The sequence below is a fragment of the Sceloporus occidentalis genome, unplaced genomic scaffold, assembly GCF_023333645.1.
Source record: "Sceloporus occidentalis isolate IW3139 unplaced genomic scaffold, rSceOcc1.0.p SCAF_291, whole genome shotgun sequence".
NCBI classification, from domain to species: domain Eukaryota; kingdom Metazoa; phylum Chordata; class Lepidosauria; order Squamata; family Phrynosomatidae; genus Sceloporus; species Sceloporus occidentalis.
The window spans coordinates 107,209-127,659 of NW_028317271.1; the positions used below are offsets into that span (position 1 = coordinate 107,209).

The window sequence follows — 20,451 nt, forward strand, 5'->3', positions numbered from 1 at the left end:
CCTACGCATTTCACAGATTATTATTTTTTTTTCTTCTGAACAATGACCATATCATTCAGAAGGGTTGATGTTGTAAGGGGGGGGCCAGGCTGGTATCCCCTGCATCCAAAGTCCAGTTCACTGTCCCTCACAGAAGTTCTGACACTTATTTCTCCCCATATATATTATTTTAGGGGAAATTAGTCATTTAAATCCCAATTCACACCAGATTCACGTCTTTATTTCTTCTACCTCTAAAAAAATGTAATTAAATCACACAACCTCCTAAATTAAACTCCACCGCATAAATACCTACAGCTAAATACCTGCTCTTCCTCCTCACCTGAGCACCCAAATCCTCACGTGCTTCTCTGCCCGCTTCCGACTTCCGCATGTGCACGTGTACTAAGCGCATCCTAAACCACGTCAGTGATTGGCGCAGTGCTTCCCTAATGCCCGCCCACTGACCAATCCAAACACTCTTCAGGAAAAAGTTGCGAAAGTATTGGACTGCAAAGCCGTGGGGAGGTGGGACGGGCATGAAATTTTTTATTGGAGAAAGGAAAAGAGGTGTGTCCGTGAGCTCTCCGGCAGGCACATTACGGTTACCATGGAGATGGAACCTGAGACGTTCTGTATCTCTGCCACATTGTGCGTTATCTAATGGGCTTTACGTATACTGGGATGTGTGCTGCCACTCCTATCACCCTCAGCCTCCGTGAATTAATATATGAAATATAAAATAAAAAGCAACGCTTTGGAATCCAATCTGACTCTCAATATTATTTTCATAGTTCTACTAGACAATAGCTGGGAAAATCTATATAACTTAGGTGTCCATACCTCCCTAGTGTCCCTGTTTACGAGGTAAAGTCCCTCTTTGGGATCTATCTCCCCTCGTTCAACCTCCATGTCCCTCGTTCATCTCCCAAGCCCTTCTTTCCTCCCCTTTTGCCCCTCTTTTCTAGGAGCTCAGAATTTCAGGTGTCCAAATTGGGATACCTGTGTTGGGGGTGTGGTAAATGGCAAGAATAGGTGGGGCTGACCTCAGAAAGGATCAGAAGGTGTGGCCACCATTGCCGTTGCCTACTCAGAGCCCTCCCTCTTCTTGTAGCGGGTCTACTGACGTCATTGAGCTGTCTGCTGACATCGGTGGGTGGTCTGCTGATGATTTTGGGACTAAACATGTAATGTGGGCCAGGATGGTCGAGGAAGCAAAGCGATAACTGCAATGGAGTCACCTGCTGCAACAGCAAAGACCCCCATTAATCGTTTGCCTCCCTGGGCTGGTTACGGGGAAATGAGATTAAAAAAGTGGTGGCTGTCCCCAAAAATGGGCACTATCCTGCGAGAAGTGGGACCGATGGTATGCAATAATTTGTATGGAAACAGCGGCAAATCCGTGTTCTACAAATAAAATGCAAGAGGAACTGGGGGAGTCCCAAAAAGAGGGACTGGGCCTCCTAACGAGAGATGCTCGGAAGGTGTCCCACAGAGAGGGGGATGCCGTAAATTCACGCTATAGTGTGTTTTGCGTTTTGATTCATTTCAAACTCCATAAAAAATGATTTCCAAAATTGCCCTCGCTTGGAAATAAACAATAATTCAGATGGCGCTGCGTTGGGGGACTCCGGGGTATTTTATGCTCCAAATCTTCAGATGCCATCAACACATTTCATCATCCGGCCTAAATTTCCCGAAACTAATTTATGAAGTCATTTCCCACGGAAATTACACCGCGCCGCGAGAGCGTGAATCAGCTCCGGTGACAAAATAAATAAACCCGTGCCGGCGCCGAGGGGAAATAGTCCGCCGGGCGCTCCTTTCCCGAGAAGCGCGGAGATTCGATATTTTCGGAGACAGCTGCTCGCCGCCGCGCTCCCCGCTCCCCTCCGCAGATTGAGCTTTAAACAAACCAGATGTTTCTTGGATTCGGGTTTCGCGATTAACGCCAACGTGGCCTTTCCGTCTGAGCACAAGCTTTTATCGATGTTCGTTTTATCATTGTTTCGCATTTCGCGGTTCATGTGTGAGTTCACGTAAATAATTTTATCTTATAGTACGTTGTGTGTATATATATATGTATAAAAGGCAAAGTAATGTCTCTTTTAATAGACTGTGGTCCTCAGAGTCTCCGGGTGAATCGCTGGTTCACCGAGTCATGTGCTCTGTCTCCTGGTCACAGGAGCGGTATTTGTACACGCCCACTCCCTTCCCTTTTCCCCTCCCCCATTCAGGTTTAAACTTCCTAATAATTAATATAAAATGCATTTTATGTGTATGGTATATATATATATATATATATATGTGTGTGTGGGTGTGTAATCTCATCCGCTGAATGGAACACAGGAGTGATGGGAGTGATAAAAGGCCATTGGAACACAGGAGTGATGGGAGTGATAAAGGGCCCTTGGAACACAGGAGTGATGGGAGTGATAAAGGGCCATTGCCACACAGGCGTGATGGGGGTGATAAAGGGCCACTGGAACACAGGAGTGATGGGAGTTATAAAGGGCCATTGGAGCACAGGAGTGATGGGAGTGATAAAGGGCCATTGGAACACAGGAGTGATGGGAGTGATAAAAGGCCATTGGAACACAGGAGTGATGGGAGTGATTAAGGGCCTCTGCACACCTATTAAGAGATTCCATTAAAAATCAGCCGTTTCCGGATACAATAGTCATTTACAACATTAACCCCGTCTGTGCTGGATTTCTGTATTAATATTCCGTTCAAAGATCAATTACCAGGACGGCTGTGAGCATCAGTCAATTATTTATTGAAAATAGATTGTGTTTTCCGTTTCTCGTGTAATTGTTGAAGTTCTCTTGGAAGCTGATATCATTGGCAGCCTGTGGCAGAGCCAGCATCATCTAATCTAATGCCTGGACCAATCAACAACAATCAGCAACTTAACAATAGGGGAGAGATAACTGTATGGGGAGAAATAAGCAATAAGGGATATGGAATTTAATTTCAAGGAAAAGGAAATTAAGGGACGGTTAAATCGTTTTTTTTTTTGGAGGGGACAGTAAGTAGGATTTAAGAAAAAATTACAGATTCACGTTAAGAAAATATAAATAACACAGACTTTTGTATTAGAAAATGGGACGTTCCACGTTGGTTGATCCCTTCAACGATGTAGTCGTGGTCCCACACAATAGACTGAAAGTGCTGCAGATAAAACAATAGCCCCATTGTTTATAAAACACACACTGGGGTTATTGTTTCAGCTCCCGAGAAAGATAGTTTTTTAATTGATATTTAGAATTCATTTAACATCTGACTGCGTGAAGCTATTATATATTTAAAGGTACATGAAACTAAAATCATAATATCCTTTAATTGATGCGTAAAATGTCCAACCAACATCCTTCACCAATCGAAACAGTTTTATTCTGGACATCTGAGTTTTAATCAATCAATACACAGATCCTTAAAGGGACACTCCAGATATTTAATCCACTTTGATGCTTATAATAGCTGCATGGTCACTTTAAATTTCTATGGTGTCCGTTTTGCAAATGCAAATCCTCCCATATGCATTTGCCCCTTTCACCTGCCCCCTACATGGCTATTTCGAGTGAAGAATATGTGTTTGGTGGTAATAGTGTGTCTGCGTGTAAGTGTGTTAGCATGACTGTGTTAGTGTTAGCGTGCATGTGTTAGTATGAGTGTATGTGTTAGAGTGAGTTTGTATGTGTTAGCAACTTAGCATGAGTGTATGTGTTAGAATGAGTGTATGTGTTAGAGGGAGTGTGTATGTGTGTGTTAGAATGAATGTATGTGTTAGAGGGAGTGTGTATGTGTGTGTGTTAGAATGAGTGTGTATGTGTTAGCGTGAGTGTATGTGTTAGAGTGAGTGTGTATGTGTTAGCATGAGTGTATGTGTTACATTACTTTATATCTTTTTTTTCTTCGTTGGCCCAAATAATTAGTATTAACTTGGATTCATTCCAGCCATACAATTAAATGTTGTTGATCCAAACCGACGTAGTGTGCAGCGCTGCTGAATATGATGGCGCCATACAATGGCGGCTGCGTATTTGAACTGTAAGAATACAGAACACTGGGGAGACCCTTTTGTAATAATTTAGTATATTTTCCCCCTAAAACTAAATTATGCGCATTATGTATATACAGTAGGTTCCAAGCTAGGCTCCCATCCAACTCCCAAGACCCTCAACCGACAAATGCTGTCTGAGAATGATGGGAGTCGTTGCTCAGCCACAGCTTTAAACTACTGATGCACACACTTTAATGAGTTTCAGAAGTGTTCAAGAAAAGGAGCTCCCACTGCAGGAATTACGGTAATACCCCCCCTCCACCACTCCCAGCCCTCTCCCCTCCACCCTCTGCCCTCCCCTCCCCTCCCCCTGCTCTGACAATCGGATACGTGGTGCAGGCAGCTCGCACAATGCTGCTCCCAGGAGCTGCTCCCAGGGCTGAGACCCCAGGGTGAGGGGGACCCCCCCAGTGACCCCACATCATGAGGACCCACTGCAAGCTCCTGGCCAGCCTGCTGTGTCTGGGGGGCATCCTCATCCTCTACCTGTACCTGGCAAACACTGGGGACCCTGCTGTGAGAGGGACTCCGAAACCCAATGTGCCAGCCCCTTCCAGACTTGGTGGGGTGCAGCCCCCCACCAGCAGCTACTTTAGATCCGTGGAGGGGCACAAGCCCAGAAGAGATACCCAACTGAAGAAGAAGAAGAAGAAGAGGAGTGATGAGAAGGCTATCGGGTTTGATGCCAGGTAATAAACCCCAATCTCTCCTATAACTACTTAGCCGCCGGGGGGTAATACTAACCATCCCTGGCCCTTAAGGGGCTATTATTTCAACAGATATGGGGCGTAACTCCGAGAACGAACCTGTCATTCCCAGTTCTGCTTTTTAACTCTCCGCGTACCAGAAAGATGCCCCGTGGCGCTGCTTAAACAAAGTATTTCTCGCTTCTCTTGCTCACAAAGTGTTAAATGACTACTTAAAGCAGTTTTGTGTCTCCTGCTCGTAAAGAGTTAAATCACCGCACTAAGCATTATCCATTCTGGTGCCCGCAAAGAGTTAAATCGCTTTTTAAAGGCGTATAGCCGTTGACAGCCCATCCCAAGATGTTACGCCGCATCCGCACTACCGCCTCTCCCGGAGAAATGATCCCTGCAGGTAGTTCTGTTAAGTCGCTTCGCATTGAGGTTGACGATTTAAGTTAAACCAAAGAGCTTACAATTTAATTACAGATCCCGGAAGGATCTCCAGGTTTGCGCGACGTGAAGCTACTGTGATTGCGATTCTCCTTTTTATTTGTGAGCCGCTAACATATGCTGTAGCGCAGCGCGAGAGTTAATCACCCCCGACGCCTTTTATTAGGCTTAATATTTATAACCTATAGCGCCCGTCGGTTTTACGACTCTTGATATTAAATTCAAATAAGAGAGACTGATGTGCCGTCAGTTTAATAACTTATTAAAACAACTTTTGGAAGGCAGAGGCCTCGGTAGGCTTTAAATTAAGCACATATTTTAATTTGATCCTTGCCAAGAAAAGTTGTGAGCTGGCAGACGTCTCGAAGACGTATCCCGCTGACCATGTGTAGTCCACGGGCTTCGCAGCTGCGGGAAATAATCTTCCAGGAACGCGGCCGACTTGCGCTTTCGTATTAAATGTAGTCCAAGCGGGTTGTGATACCTTTTTGTGGACTGAAGGCCTCAGATGTCTCTTCTTCATGAGTACGCGTCTCAAAAAGGGGTTCTTAAATCTTGTGTATCTTTATCTTATTCTGTATGTCAAGCCATGTGTAGCAATTCCAAAAGGTAGGTCACATTTTTGGGGACCCCCACTCTCATTACCCCCCGGTGAATCGGGGCGCTGGGGGCGGAGCTTGGGAGGTGGCGCGTCACTCAATTCTTTGCAGAGAATGAAATTGGAAACGCGGGTTTACAGACCCGAATCCCGTCGTCCCGTCGAGCTCTGTCTCGTTGGGACAGCGGGAGACAGAGTGGCAAAATTGGGACTGCCTTGCGCAAAGCGAGACGGTTGGGAGGCATGCACTCTATATGTCGGCTACATAGCCAATAAATGAGTATTCCTGTAAGATAATGTAATGGGGGCTGACCGGATACACTTACCAGGACCCTCGGGGGGGGGGGGGGATATATCCTAGCCCCAAAAATGTCAATTCTAAACAAAAATCTACTGTCCATCAGAAGAAGGGACATCTGAGGCCCCGAAAGATGTAACTTTAATTTATTGGCCCAATCAAAGGTAATAACTTTAACCTGAGACTGACTGGGGGGGGGGGCGCTCCCCAACCAGCCTATTTACACTATGGCGGCCATGCTGACTCCATCGGCGCTGCGCTCCTTAAAGATTTCTTTAAGATACAGCGGTATCTAATTTTCATCTTTTGGGCTGAAAATTACTGGCAAAAGTCTTTTGGGAACCTTAAGCAGGGACTAACAAGGGGACCGACTTGGGCTGGCACTAAAGTGACTAAAAGTCCTAACAGTAGACATCAAAATGTTTTAAAAAAAACTGGGCTATTCCAGTGAATTGGATAAAATGAAGCCGAAATTAGGTCAAATACAGCTATATTTACTGAAATCTAATTTTTAGTCCAGTTAACGTATTTCTCTATTTCACGAAACATGAATGTTCTATACTTTGTCACCCTGACATCCAACATGTGTTGTGCTGTAAACGATCCTTGTTTCTGGTTCTTTGTAACGATAAGACGATGTCAGGCTCATGTTTTTGCTCATACGCACTTTTTTTTTATCCCGATCTTTTTGTTTATTGGCTGGAATAACAACTTTTTACATGTCCAACACTCATTAAACAGACCAAGATTCCAAGGATCAAAATGTTCTGAAGGCAGATAAACTTCATTTGGCTCGTTGTTTGAGTTTCTACAGCGTTCTATCAAGTAAACTGAGTATCTTCTTTGCGTCTCCTGGGTCTATAACCCTTGTTGGCCCTTTGTTGGCCAATGGGTATCATCGTTAATAAGTTCTATAGCTGGAGCTGGATTGTTTAGCTTGTTCATGATGGGTAGAGTTGGCCAACGTCATACATATTTTGTAACAGAAAAAGAATCTTGGGGGTTGGAGACTCCAACTTGGACTGACCAGTTGACCTTGGCAAAGTTCCTCTAGATTTGGGACCTGTTGGGTGGCCAGCTACATTTTGACTAGGCTTATCATTATTTATTGTGGGTAAAGTGGGTTAAAATGAGGGCTTCCGTTGGAAGATAACATGAAAGGGATAGGATGAGGGATACGTGTAGCATTAGAAGTAGATGCAGGGTGGTCGAGGGATTGTTGGCTCACTGAAGAAGAAGAATATCGAAAAATTCAATCAATTCTCAGTATTTTTTTGTGGAATTTATAACCTTAGAATTTTTTGTCTCAAAGCATGAGCATACAATCTTATCATTTACCAGATGAGATATCTTCTACAATTTTCCTTAAGGCTATGAGCTAAACCCCCCCTAATTTAAATTCATCCGTATGGCCCAGATAAGAAGCTTTTTTAAAACCCAAACTGTTCCAAAAGACCAATAAGAAAGACATTAAAAACCTTATAAAACAGAAAAAAATACTTTTATTGAGAGCATCTTTTCAGAATCCCCGGCTCCTGCCTTCTCACTAAAAGCTAATTTGATTGATGAGGTCATGTCAAAATATATGCCTCGAGGAAAAAAAAAAGAGCTTCTACTCGTAAAAAGATCTATAATCCACTACAATTCTGTGCAGAGCCTTTTATTCTAACCATTACCAAAAGGGGATAAGAAAATCAAAAAACACATTTGTATCAATTTTCTGCGTGGCAGTTTAATCAATTACTCTTATATAAATCTATCCTTGGCTCACATCTGTTTAGACAAGCTGTTTGTCAAGTGTCATCCGCCGAAAGGAGAGCATTAAATCGCAGATAAGAAATACTGCATGAGAAGTTGGGGGAATTGTTTTCAACTTCGTAGCTTTCAAGTAACCAAAAAAAGTGGCTTGAACGTTTCTGGAGGTAAATCCGGTGGGAGTTGATCCTTTTGTGACCCGTTAAAAAGAAGATGTAGCCCATGGGAACCCACCTGGTCAAGCTGTCATGGTGACCTGGGATGGCTCCAACTGTACATATCAATCCCTCAAACAATATGGTAGCCACTCAGCCAAGTTGCTTGCAATGGATGGTCATATGGCTCTTGAATCTAAGACGAGACCAACGACGGTTAAGGTTCGAGTGTTTACAGCAGGAAAAATTGGCCAACATGGGCTGAATGGGTCCGATTCTAATTTTCTATGTTTCTAACATGAAATAAGGACAAAATAGACCTATTGATCAACCTCGAAGCTGTAGGAGATGGATTCAAATGAGCAGAATGTGACTGATAGATCCCAACCAGACCTCGAGTCTGTGAAGCGTTTTCATAACTGGTGCAGAAATCTTTATTACTGTCCGTCCCAATGTTGTAGAATATTAAGGACACCGAAGTTAACGGGGGCTACAGGCTGGTTTTGGGTCCCAGTAAAAATTGTCGAGGCTCAACAGATTTGCCGGAACCAACCTGCTGTCTAGTCGTTGAGTTGCTGCTAGCGATCTATAAATTACCCCAACGCGTATATAATATTAATGTAAATAACCCCTTCTACTTGCTTTTAAATATGACCACATTATGGATCTGATATAATTGATATTATAATAATCTTTTTATTTATATGGCGCCAACAATCTCCATAGCGCTTCTTACAGCCCATACATTCAAAGGGTCTGAACAATCTAGAACTGACCAACTAAGACCACCCGAGCACACAAGCTTAACTCTCTCTGATTATTTAGCGTTTTTATCCTATCGATCAATGTGTTTCCCCGTAGTTTATTAAGTAGCTCTTTTTGTTTTTCTTTTTTTCCTTATCTCAGTTTATTTTCCTTTTTCGTTACATTTCCTAGGTCTTTTACTCCATTACGTTTGTGCTAAAATTAGACATCTTTCCTTTGAAGAACAAAGGAAGATACATTTTGGTTTCCTTAAAACAGCAACAAAAAAAAAGAAACCCGATATAGTATCATCTTTCCTGCCGCTTTGTTTTCCAGGCAAGTTTTTCCTGTTTTTTAGCTGGAAAGTTGAACGTCTCTGCACTCCGACGAAATATAATCACTTCCAGGCCAAGTTCAACAGGAAATCAAACGGCCATTGTTGATATTTAAAGACATTGGAGAATTAAAACAATGGGCTGAATCATTTAAGTCAGTGGAAGCCGCCCTCAAAAATCATTACTGTGTTGGTGTCGGTTGGTTTAAAGGAGGAACTCCTACCATTTTTGTTTTATTCCTAGTATTAGACTAAAAAAAATCCCCAAAATATTGCTCGGTCCCATAATATATTTTCAGGCAGCTGTATATCAGCCATTTGTATGAGTTCTCGCTCTGTTATCTGATCTAGTAGACAAACACCCCGACTCCTTATCATACTGCCTGCGGGAAACAATAGAATGGCTCAGTCTTAAACAAACAAGCAGACTCTCAGACTAATGAAAGTCTATGGAGGAATGGACTTCATAAGCATTGCCATAAAGCATCAGCTCAGTGTGGTGTTTGAGCGGGGAAAGTCACCTGAAATATCACATGACTGACAGCAATGGTCGCTTGCTCATGGCGTCAATATATTTCTTCTATATTGTGCTTTTTTTTAGGCGAAGAGTAAACAGGGTATTCCAGAGTCCTTCTGTGTAATTGGGATGAACTGGTTTTCAGCATGTTACATTATGGATACAAAATAAAATGTTACGCTGGTGTCTGGGTTAGAAGGTTACGGAAAATTCTTTAATGTTTGGCAGCAGAATTATTGGAATGGCGGTACCGTCCATATGGACCAAACCATTAACCGTTTCAGTTACAATTTATTGTATACTTTAATACTGTTGAGAAGAACCCTCTTTTCGTCCTGACCTGGGAGAAGAAGTAAAGCATGTGTTGTGGTGGCAATGGAAAAGCTCAGAGAATGAGAAGTTACTCTGTGTCCGTAAAACCTTTATTTATTTATTTTTTTTATTTTAAATATAATTTCCTTATTCATGAGATTAGGGCCTCGCCAAATTTTATTGATTTATAGCGGTAAAAACATTAAACTTTTTGTTCAACAGAACCAAGGAGCAAAAGAAGCGGCCGCTGTTGCCCGCCGAGTGGATGCATCTCGCTGTCGTAACGTGCGGGGACCGCGTAGAAGAAACGGTTACGATGCTGAAATCAGCGGTGCTGTTTAGTATGAAAAGGATCAAATTCCACATCTTTGCAGAGGACTCTTTAAAAGCAGATTTTGAAACTAAGGTAAGCGTTGGGTGAGAGTTATTTGGGGCCGTACTGTTATTTATTTTTTTTTTGTCTGGGAGGAAACAACTTAATCGGTACAAAGTTGAAGAATGTAAAGTATCATAATATATTTATTATATTTATTATTATTATTATTATTATTATTATCCCAGTTACAGATTTGGCATAGGGGAAGAGACACCAGGCTGGTCATGATTCAGGTTGAGGAGTCAACCAAAGATATGACCAAGATAAGATGGAGCTGAGCCGGAGTAAGACCCACGTTGACTTTAGGTCTTGACGTGATGCTAGTAGGGTAGGCCAAGTTCACTTCCATTTCCCAGCTTGGCTCCAACTCACAAACCCTTCCAAACCACACCAAACCAAGCCAAAATCTCCTGGGCCTCACCGTAGCCCGACCGCACATCGTGGCTTGCTGATCACATACTCAGTGGTTCATTAATCTATGTCGCTGTATGTTCTTTTCTCCAACAGTTTAATGAATGGCCGCCCACCAAAAAGTATGAGTACACCATTTACCCGATTACATTTTCGGTAGGAAATCCAGAGGAATGGAAGAAACTCTTTAAGCCCTGCGCAGCCCAACGTCTATTTCTTCCGGTAAGAGAGACACCTGGCCTCCAGAAGCTCTTCTCTTTAGACCTTGTCCGGGTAGAATCCAGATGTAGGAATGGTTGTCTGCGGCATCGAGCTCTTATTTCCAATCTCCCTCCAGCTAAAGATTCTTTCTCTGTTTCACTGACATTTTTTTAATGGCCGGTTTATGAATAGGAAAGTCAAGCTTTGTTGGCAGGGAGTGATTGGGAAAGAGGTTTCCTTTACAAAGGGTTAATGTTGGCGAAGTTTGATAGAGGTCCACGTCATCGCTAACACACAGAAGCTGAAATTGTGTTAAGAAGCTTATAGTCACTGGCCGGACATGTCTGCACGTGCCATAAACCAGAATCGTCTGCAGCATCCTTCTGGGTGTCAGAACGGGCCCCGTCCAAGATGCCCCAGGGCTCAGAAGTTACAGCTTTGGGTTTGAATTTCGTTAACTAAGAACCTCAAACATTCTCAGAAACTACGTTACGGGAGGTGGATAGGAGTGGACAGGAGGAAAGGGCAAATTCTCAGAGTTTGCCCCTGAGTCTCTGGGTTTTTGCCCTTATCTCAGGGTAGATTCTCAGGGGTCACACAGCCTGGAGCCAACTCCTTCCTATTCTACCCCGGTGTGATCATATATAAGACTCCCAGTTGGTGCTTTTGCTCCCAGTATGTTATGGTTGATATCCCTGCTTGAATGCAGGTGACTCAATGAAGTGTATCTTTAAATAATAAGTCAAGGTTTCCTTGTGTTCCAAAAGCCTCAGGGGCAGCTCGTTTGGAATGTTCCCAGGTATGAGAATTACGTATAAGACTATCATTCAGCCATGACGTTCCTGCCTGTTATGCCTCTTTCTGATTGGCTGCTCACTTGACATCTTTTTTTTTTTTATTGCTACAGGAAACAGGAAGTAGTTAAGTTGATCGCCCTGAATGCCCGCATTATAAATATTTTCAAAACATTTAAACGTAATCATTTTATTTGAAACATTGTAACGGCTGCCGTATTTTCTGTTAAAATTGTTACTATAATTTATAATTTTTTTTTTTTCTCTGTTGATTAATCCCGAGCTTCTTTTAGGCGATGAGTCTGCTTTCAGGAATATTCTTTTTCCCTTTTAAGAGAAAATTTAGAAAATTGTACTTTAGTAATCGCTTCCCCCAATTCCTGACATCTGTTGAGCAGATAACCCAACAGGAAGGGATGAAATAGTTTGGGCGCACAGGAAAGGGATGAAAGCGAGCAGGGTAAAGGGCGAGGGGATGGCTACAAGGGGATGTGGTACCATATATTTAGGGGGTATGAGGGAATTTAATAATTTGTCAATGATTAACAGGGTAGTTGATAAGTAGAACAGCCTCCCAGCAGAAGTGGTAGAGGGTAATACATGCATGGGATAGACATAAGGGTCCTGAATCTAAGACGAGACCAACTACTGAATTAAGGTTTGAGTCTTTACAGCAAGAGCAACGGGTGACTAGACGGGGGCCGAATGGGGCCGATCTGCCGGTGGGTTCTAGGTTTCTATGTATGGATAATGGCATAAAAGGGTGAGCAGGTGGGGCAAATATGACATCAGAGGATAAGGAGCAGAAAAATAAATAGAAATAGGAATAAAAGAAGAAATTATGGCTATTTTTTCTCCCAAATGATGTTTAGAAAATTGTAACCTTTTCATACTTGGGCATCTTGAAGAAATTTTGCAAATTCTTGTGGTTCCACCAGGGGGCGCATAACCGGTTTATAAACTCTTACACCGATAATCTAATTCAAGGGCAGTCAACATCTGTCATTGAAATCCAAATCCCGTAATCCTCAGGAAGTCATTTGTTTTGTAGAATAAGCGACGATTTCACACGTGCCTCAATCAAGGAAATAAATGGGGCGTAAATAGAATTTTATCGGGTTACCATTTATATCTTTATACTCGGCACTGATCAAAGTACAGGGGCCACTGAGCTGATTCCATGGAAATCTGGCTGTAGCATAATTACAAAAGGGTTTCTAACCATCAATTAGACTTTTAACCTTAAACTTGGATCAGCGAACACAACGTGCCATTGGAACACAGGAGTGATGGGAGTGATAAAGGGCCATTGGAACACAGGAGTGATGGGAGTGGTAAAGGGCCATTGGAACACAGGAGTGATGGGAGTGATAAAGGGCCACTGGAACACAGGAGTGATGGGAGTGATAAAGGGCCATTGGAACACAGGAGTGATGGGAGTGATAAAGGGCCCTTGGAACACAGGAGTGATGGGAGTGATAAAGGGCCATTGGAACACAGGAGTGATGGGAGTGATAAAGGGCCATTGGAACACAGGAGTGATGGGAGTGATAAAGGGCCATTGGAACACAGGAGTGATGGGAGTGATAAAGGGCCATTGGAACACAGGAGTGATGGGAGTGATAAAGGGCCATTGGAACACAGGCGTGATGGGAGTGATAAAGGGCTGTTGGAACACAGGAGTGATGGGAGTGATAAAGGGCCATTGGAACACAGGAGTGATGGGAGTGATAAAGGGCCATTGGAACACAGGAGTGATGGGAGTGATAAAGGGCCTCTGTACGCCTACGAAGAGATTCCATTAAAAATCAGCCGTTCCCAGCTACAAAAGTCATTTACAACATTAACCCCGTCTGCGCTGGATTTCTGATCCATTTTATTTTATTTAAATGGACAAAATTTGCTTTCCTTTTAAAGGACATTTCTAAGTGACCCCGAACGGTGTTTTTAGTCCAAATAAAAGTTTTTCTAAATATCTATATTTACAAGAATTTTATAATCAAAAAACAAAATAATCCGAATAAAAAGTCGAGTATCTGTGAAAGGAAAGCGATGGTTGGGAGATAAATGTATCGTTGCTGTTTCCCGGCACAGACGATCCTGCAGGACGTGGATTCCTTGCTGTACGTGGACACAGATGTTTTGTTTCTGCGGCCGCTGGATGACATCTGGGCTTTTCTGCATCGTTTTAATGACTCCCAGCTGGCGGCCATGGCCCCGGAACACGAGATCCCGAAGATTGGCTGGTACAGCCGCTTCGCCCGGCACCCTTTCTACGGAAGCACCGGCGTGAACTCTGGAGTTATGCTCATGAACCTGACTCGCATTCGAAAAACGCACTTCAAGGTAAGACGTCGCTGTGTTGGAGACCGACCGGCGTTAAAGAGTTAATAGTGACTATTGAAAGGCTTTGCTCTAGCGTATTCGGGGGGGGGGGGGGGTGTTCCAGCCAATACAGTAATTCAATTAGAGAAAAGACCGATGTGTTTTTGTCATTATCTAGTTCAGCGCTACTGCCTGTGTTTGCACCATAACATCAAACGGGGCAAACTTCACACTTTTTGCCGGCAGATCAAACCTTAATCAGTCGTCGGTCTCGTATTAGATTCAGGAGCCGCATGTCTATCCCATGTGTGTTTAAACCCCCTCACTGTATTACCCTCTACCACTTCTGCTGGGAGGCTGTTCCATTTATCTCCCACCTACCGTCCTGCTAAATGGTTGAGCTTTCAGTAGATGGAACTGCGTCTTTAAATAAGAACATATTCTTTTGGGGAGGTTTCAGAGTCTTGGGAAGGCGATTTAAATTTCAAAGGGTTAAACCAGGGCTGGTTCCAGGGGGGGCATCACATTGCCGAGCAGGGGTTAACCCTTTCATTGTTAACCTTTTTGTACGATCCTCTGGCATTTAAAGAGTTATCTTTGCCTCCTTATTCCCTTAATATATTTCCCCAACGTTCTCTTCTCGTACTTTAGTTAATCTCTCCGGGGCGTGCGCGTGAATCGCATAGCGCGGCGTCCAAAATACGCACCGTCGCTTGCTCGGCATTAGCCGCCGGCTCGCCAGCTCAGCCGTGTGTGACGGGACTCATCAGACTGTTAGCTCCGGGACGCCCTCGGCAGAATGGGTTTTGGGAAGACGTGATAAAATAACAAAGCGCACGTGTTTCTGCTTATCTTTTCTTCTTTGAATGCTCAATTATCCGGTTCTCCCGAGCGCGGCCCGGCCGAGGCGTCCCGAGGGGGACGTGCGAGGATTACGGAAATATTATTTCAGCCGGGATGTGATTTGTATGCCGTCGCGGTGCGGCTAAAATCTACACGTTCGGGGGTTATTGTAGAGGGTGTTAGGAAGACTGAATAAACCGACATCGCCAGCTGTATTTTCTCTCGGATTAAAAAGACTGACTTTATAAACCCAAAGTATTAAATCGAACGAAACTCTCTGGCAAGCCCAGCCGTCGGTGTTACATTGTGACGATGAAGTCTTCGCTTCGCTTGGAGCTTCTGCCAAAGCGAACGTTAATAGTCTGGTTCTCGGATGTCACAGGAAAACACACGTGTAATTTACTGAGAGGGTGGTAGATAAATGGAACAGCCGCCCAGAAGAGGTGGTAGAGGCTAAAACAGTAAGGGAATTTAAGCATGCATGGGATACTCACATGGCTGCTGAAGACGGGACGGAAACGGGCAGGCTAGATGGGGCCGAGTACCTCTGATTTTCTACGAATCCTCGTCCTCTTTGTTTACTGTGCGAGAGACGCGGCTCGGAAGGCACACCGAGGCCACCAAGCTGGAAAATGCCCAATAATCCGTTATCTGGGTTCCTGAACTCCTGCGGTTGTGTCTAAACTTCCTTTAGACGAGGAGGGTTTCTCTTCTGCTTTATTAATTCCCCTGGGAAACCATGGCGAACAATTAATATTAGTAGAAATAATAAAAATAATAGCCATATTTTATATTGTGTATGAAGATTCTATCAAATAAAATCAATAAATGCATTATTATCGTGGTTCTTATATTCAATTATTTGATTTATAAAGCACCATCATACACAACATAAAGTATGGCATATATTATTATTATTATTATTATTATTACTATTATTTATATAGCACTATCATACACAACATAAAGTATGGCATATAATATTATTATTATTATTATTATTATTATTACTATTATTTATATAGCACTATCATACACAACAAAGTATGGCATATAATTTTATTATTACTATTATTTATATAGCACCATCATACACAACATAAAGTATGGCATATATTATTATTATTATCATTATTATTATTTATTATTATTATTAGTATTATTATTATTTATATAGCACTATCATACACAACATAAAGTATGGCATATATTATTATTAATATTATTATTATTACTATTATTATTTATATAGCACTATCATACACAACATAAAGTATGGAATATTATTATCATAATTATTAGCAATTATTGATTTACATGGCACCATTATATACAACATAAAGTATTGCTTATATTATTTATTACTAATATTAGCAGTTTATTGATTTATATGGCACCATGGCAACATAAAACACTGCCCATATGCTGTATTTTTTTTTTTAAAGACGCACGTCCCATGTGATTAATCCCGTTAGTTGTGAATAATTTCAGCGGCGCGTCTGGGTGTCTACTGGCGATCAATAATATAGATTCATTACCAGATTCTATTATTAGGATAGAAGTAAGTAGCCGGCTAGCGGTCACGCGTGACACGTGTTATCACTATTCTGCGTGTTCACGGATCTCTTTGCCGTTTCGCAGAATAACATGATTCCGACCGGCCTGACGTGGGAAGAGATCTTGCATCCGTTGTATCAGAAGTACAAGAATTACATCACGTGGGGCGACCAGGACCTGCTCAATATTATTTTTCATTTCAATCCAGGTACGTTTTTAAAACGGATATTAAAATCTACCCTAGGGTACTTGTGCCTAACATCCCCCGTGGGGTATCAGTACCACCGGATGGGAGACGCTTTACTGGAGTCATGCTTGAGCTAATGTGCCCCAAATGGGGGGGGGGGAATCTAATGTGCTATTAGTTAAGAAATTATTTAAAGTTACAGAATATTTCATGACCTCGGAGGTCTCTTCTTCAAATGGAACGACAGACCAAGGACTGGCGCTAACCCTGCCGTTCCGGACGAGACCTCCGAGGGTGCAGAAACGTACGTAATTTTACAAATTTGTCTGTACTGTCCCAATAAAAGGTCTCCTATTTCCCGTAAAGTCTCTATTTTCTCTCCAGCTAATGCAAGAATATACGTTTTTTTGTAATTGTTTAAAATTAGCTTTTTTGTTGCCTTTGATTGTGGTTTCAGAGAAGCTCTTCGTATTCCCCTGCGAATGGAATTACCGTCCCGACCACTGCATGTACGGAAGTAATTGTAAAACGTCGGAGGAGTATGGCGTGTCCATTCTCCACGGGAATCGCGGCGTGTATCACGATGACAAGCAGCCGGCCTTCAAAGCGTTTTATGAAGTCATACGGGACGTACGTGGCCTTTTCCCATCATTATCATACCTCGTGTGACTCCACTGGCTCCCGCTTCTGATAATCTTTAAACGTTCCTTGTAAAATTCCGAATAAGGCTACATAAATGAATTTATTAATTACATTTTAATTAGAAAAATCCTCTTTTTGGCAAAACATCGATCATCCGAGGCCGAAGCCTAAAGTGTTTTACCGTTTCTGCAATTAGTGAGCAATTATAAATTTTGTGGCGTATTTTACTAAAATCTTTATTTGTGAGTCTTAAAACGTAATGCTTCTTGAGGACAGACGCTAAATAATGCAAAATAAAATCTAAAACTTTTAATTTAATAGGAAGAATGGAAAAATTTGCTAAATCTTCCATTATCGTCCTGTTTTATACGGTCAATCGTTACAGAATTTGCCTTCTGCCCTCCTGCTGGGATTAGTAATCAAAAGTTATTTGTCAAATGACAAATTTAAGAACTAAAAATGTAAAGAATTAAGAGGATTTTTTTAATTAAAAATATAAAAAATTTTAAGAATAAAAAAAAAATATATATATTTTTTTAAATTTTTTTTTAAATGTATTCTCTTTTTTCTCCCCAAACAGTACCCATTTGACGGCAATCTCTTTCAGTCTATGTATTACCCGCTCCAGACAAAGTTTCTGGAGAGTGTGCACACGTTATGTGGAAGGATCCCCCAAGTATTCCTCAGGCAGATTGAGGAGACCATGAAGAAGGTCTACGAGAGGCGAGTCATTGTCCATCGCGGGGGCCGTGTAAGAAACTGAAAACCTTCTCAAGCTTCTCCTTAAATTATTTTTTATAAAGAAAAAAAAAACTTTCTTCCATTCCTGGAAAAGATAACGTCAGTATTTTCACTTTTTATAAAGTACTTTTAGAATTAAAAATAAGTTTTGGATTCTAAATCTCTTAACTGTCCCCCAATGGCCGCGTAGTGTCGTGTCCCTCGCTTTTTGGCCTTCCGGTAGTTGACAAAAAAAACAAACTACACAGATTTCAATTTGACCAAAGAAGACGACGTGGACCCCTTTCTGGTGACCAGAGGAGTAAAACGCTGATCTTTCCTCTTGTTTTCAGGGAAGAATCCGAGGAAAAGACTTTATTTTTAAAGTTATTAAAGTCATTTATATAAAAAAAAAAATTAAAAGGCAACATTTTTTTGAAGATGAAATTTACTGGTTGCCACCATGATGTCATATTCTAACAATTCAGATATTTTTCCCATTTTTCGATTTTTTTTTTTTTTTTAAATGCTTAAACATTGTTATGAACTTGGATTTTTTTTTGACATGGGAAATATGTTAAGAGCAGGCACTAGGCTGTGAAATATGGCTAAGATGGGAGAGCATTCACATCTTATCTGTGTTGACTACGGGCAACAAAGGGTGCAGAGTGTTGTCATTTTGCTCGTCTACCACCAAGGCAGAAGCTTTGGCTTCTCTTGGCGTGCATCTCCATTACTGCCTATAGCCGATACTTTGTCCCAGCGTGCGGTCATCGAAAGCCCCGTGCTTACGGCTGAGAATTCAATGTGTTTTCACTGCCGTTACGTAGCTGGGATAAAGGGGGGGGGGGGAGAGCGAAGAAAGAAGAAAAGGATCGTTGTCTCAAACAGGTTATGATTTAGCGGATGGATGTGCGAGGAGTTGGCAGGACTTCTCGCGATGCCTGCTGGAATCGTGCTAAATGCTTGTAAAATAACGGCGTGGGTTGTTGTCGCAACACGGGGGCCGTTTTTAGCAAATTACAGTCGAAGCGGCGGAGACGAAAGATGTCGATAGTGTATAAACACACCAAAGATTGTTACGGAGTGATCAATTGAACTCGCTAAGAGCGCTCGTTATCTGTTGAAGGCCTGGCTGGAACAAACATACTTAGTGCTGATTATTTAAGTGCCAAAAAAAAAAAATCTTTTATTGCCTGGAAAATCTGCGCTGTAATGGGCGATTTAACCCTTGAATATTGGATTTTTGCCTTACTGTTCCCAAGGAGTGCGGCTTAATCCGCCAGCCTCTGTGAGTTGGCTCGTAAAGGGTTAATCTAGGGCAGAGAGTAGAGGCCAACGTATCGGCCGCCTAGGGTCTGGGCCATATGTATGGGGGGGGGGGGTACTTTGGATCGGCGTCACTTAAATGACTCAAATTACAAAGCTATAAATATAGACATAAAAAGAACAACAAATTGGGCAAAGATGATGACTTCTTCAGGCATATTATATATTTTATTATATATCATATATAGATATATTATGTCTGAAGGAGAGATCTAGATAGTCTAGGAAGCTTGCGATCTGTTATCCCTTTGTTTAAGCGAAGTATAATAGATTGCAAGCTGCCTAAGACTATCTAGGTCTCTTCTTCAGGCCATATTATATCACAATAAATATAGTACATATATAATATATATATATTATACATACATATAATATTCCTAAAGAAGAGACCTAAATAGTCTTGAAAGCTTGCAATCTATTACACTTCAGTTAATAAAAGTATCATCTTTACCAAATTTCCTTGTTTTCAAATTACAAAAGAAGACGGCACTTGATTCCCACGGCTACGCAAGAACCTTTTAGTAGAAAGAACAGCAACAACATTTCTTTCCAGAAGTTACTTTTGGTTTTGATGAGTTATTGGGGTATTTCACCCGTTCTGGGCAGTGGCCCCCAATGGATTGCCATGGGGGTTTGCTTGGCCCGAGTGACTCTTTGAACCTTCTTCTCCACGACATATGAACGATGCCAGTAAGCCGCTGCTAAAGCAGACGCAGGCAACATGTTTTACTCCGGCTATAATGCCGCGGAACTTGCAAAGGATCATTAAAGGGGTATCTGCCCCACGTCTCCTTTTTTTTTTATTAACACTTTTATTTAACTTTTATTAACATTGTTCTGTACATACCGTAAAACCGTACGCTACATTCGTCGGCCCTCAAACTTTCAACTTTATTTTTATAATCTAATAAAATATTTGTATGTTTTTTTTTTTATGTGAAAATTCTATATACAGAAGTATTTTTTATATTCCTTCTGCATGCGTTATAACTTTTATACACACGTTACAATAGTTACTTTAGTTTCTGCCCAAAGAGACCTTCATCGGGAGTAGCAGATAACAGTCTCGTTATTTTGTTATATTATGACTTTGCTTTGATGGGAAGCTGCATACACGGTATCTTCGATTATCTTCTCAAAAGGATTTTAATCTTTTTTTTTTATTATGGAAT

General features: G+C 41.8%; 1 protein-coding gene across 1 annotated transcript; it reads left to right on the forward strand.

Moving 5' to 3' along the window:
• Positions 1 to 4,468: 4,468 nt before the first annotated feature.
• LOC149275390 (glucoside xylosyltransferase 2-like) lies at positions 4,469 to 17,993 on the forward strand. Its single transcript, XM_089504786.1, has 7 exons — positions 4,469 to 4,734; positions 10,117 to 10,300; positions 10,778 to 10,903; positions 13,771 to 14,022; positions 16,486 to 16,609; positions 17,046 to 17,218; positions 17,811 to 17,993. The coding sequence occupies exons 1-7, from the start codon at positions 4,469 to 4,471 to the stop codon at positions 17,991 to 17,993; spliced, it is 1,308 nt and encodes a 435-aa protein (XP_089360912.1).
• Positions 17,994 to 20,451: the final 2,458 nt, after the last annotated feature.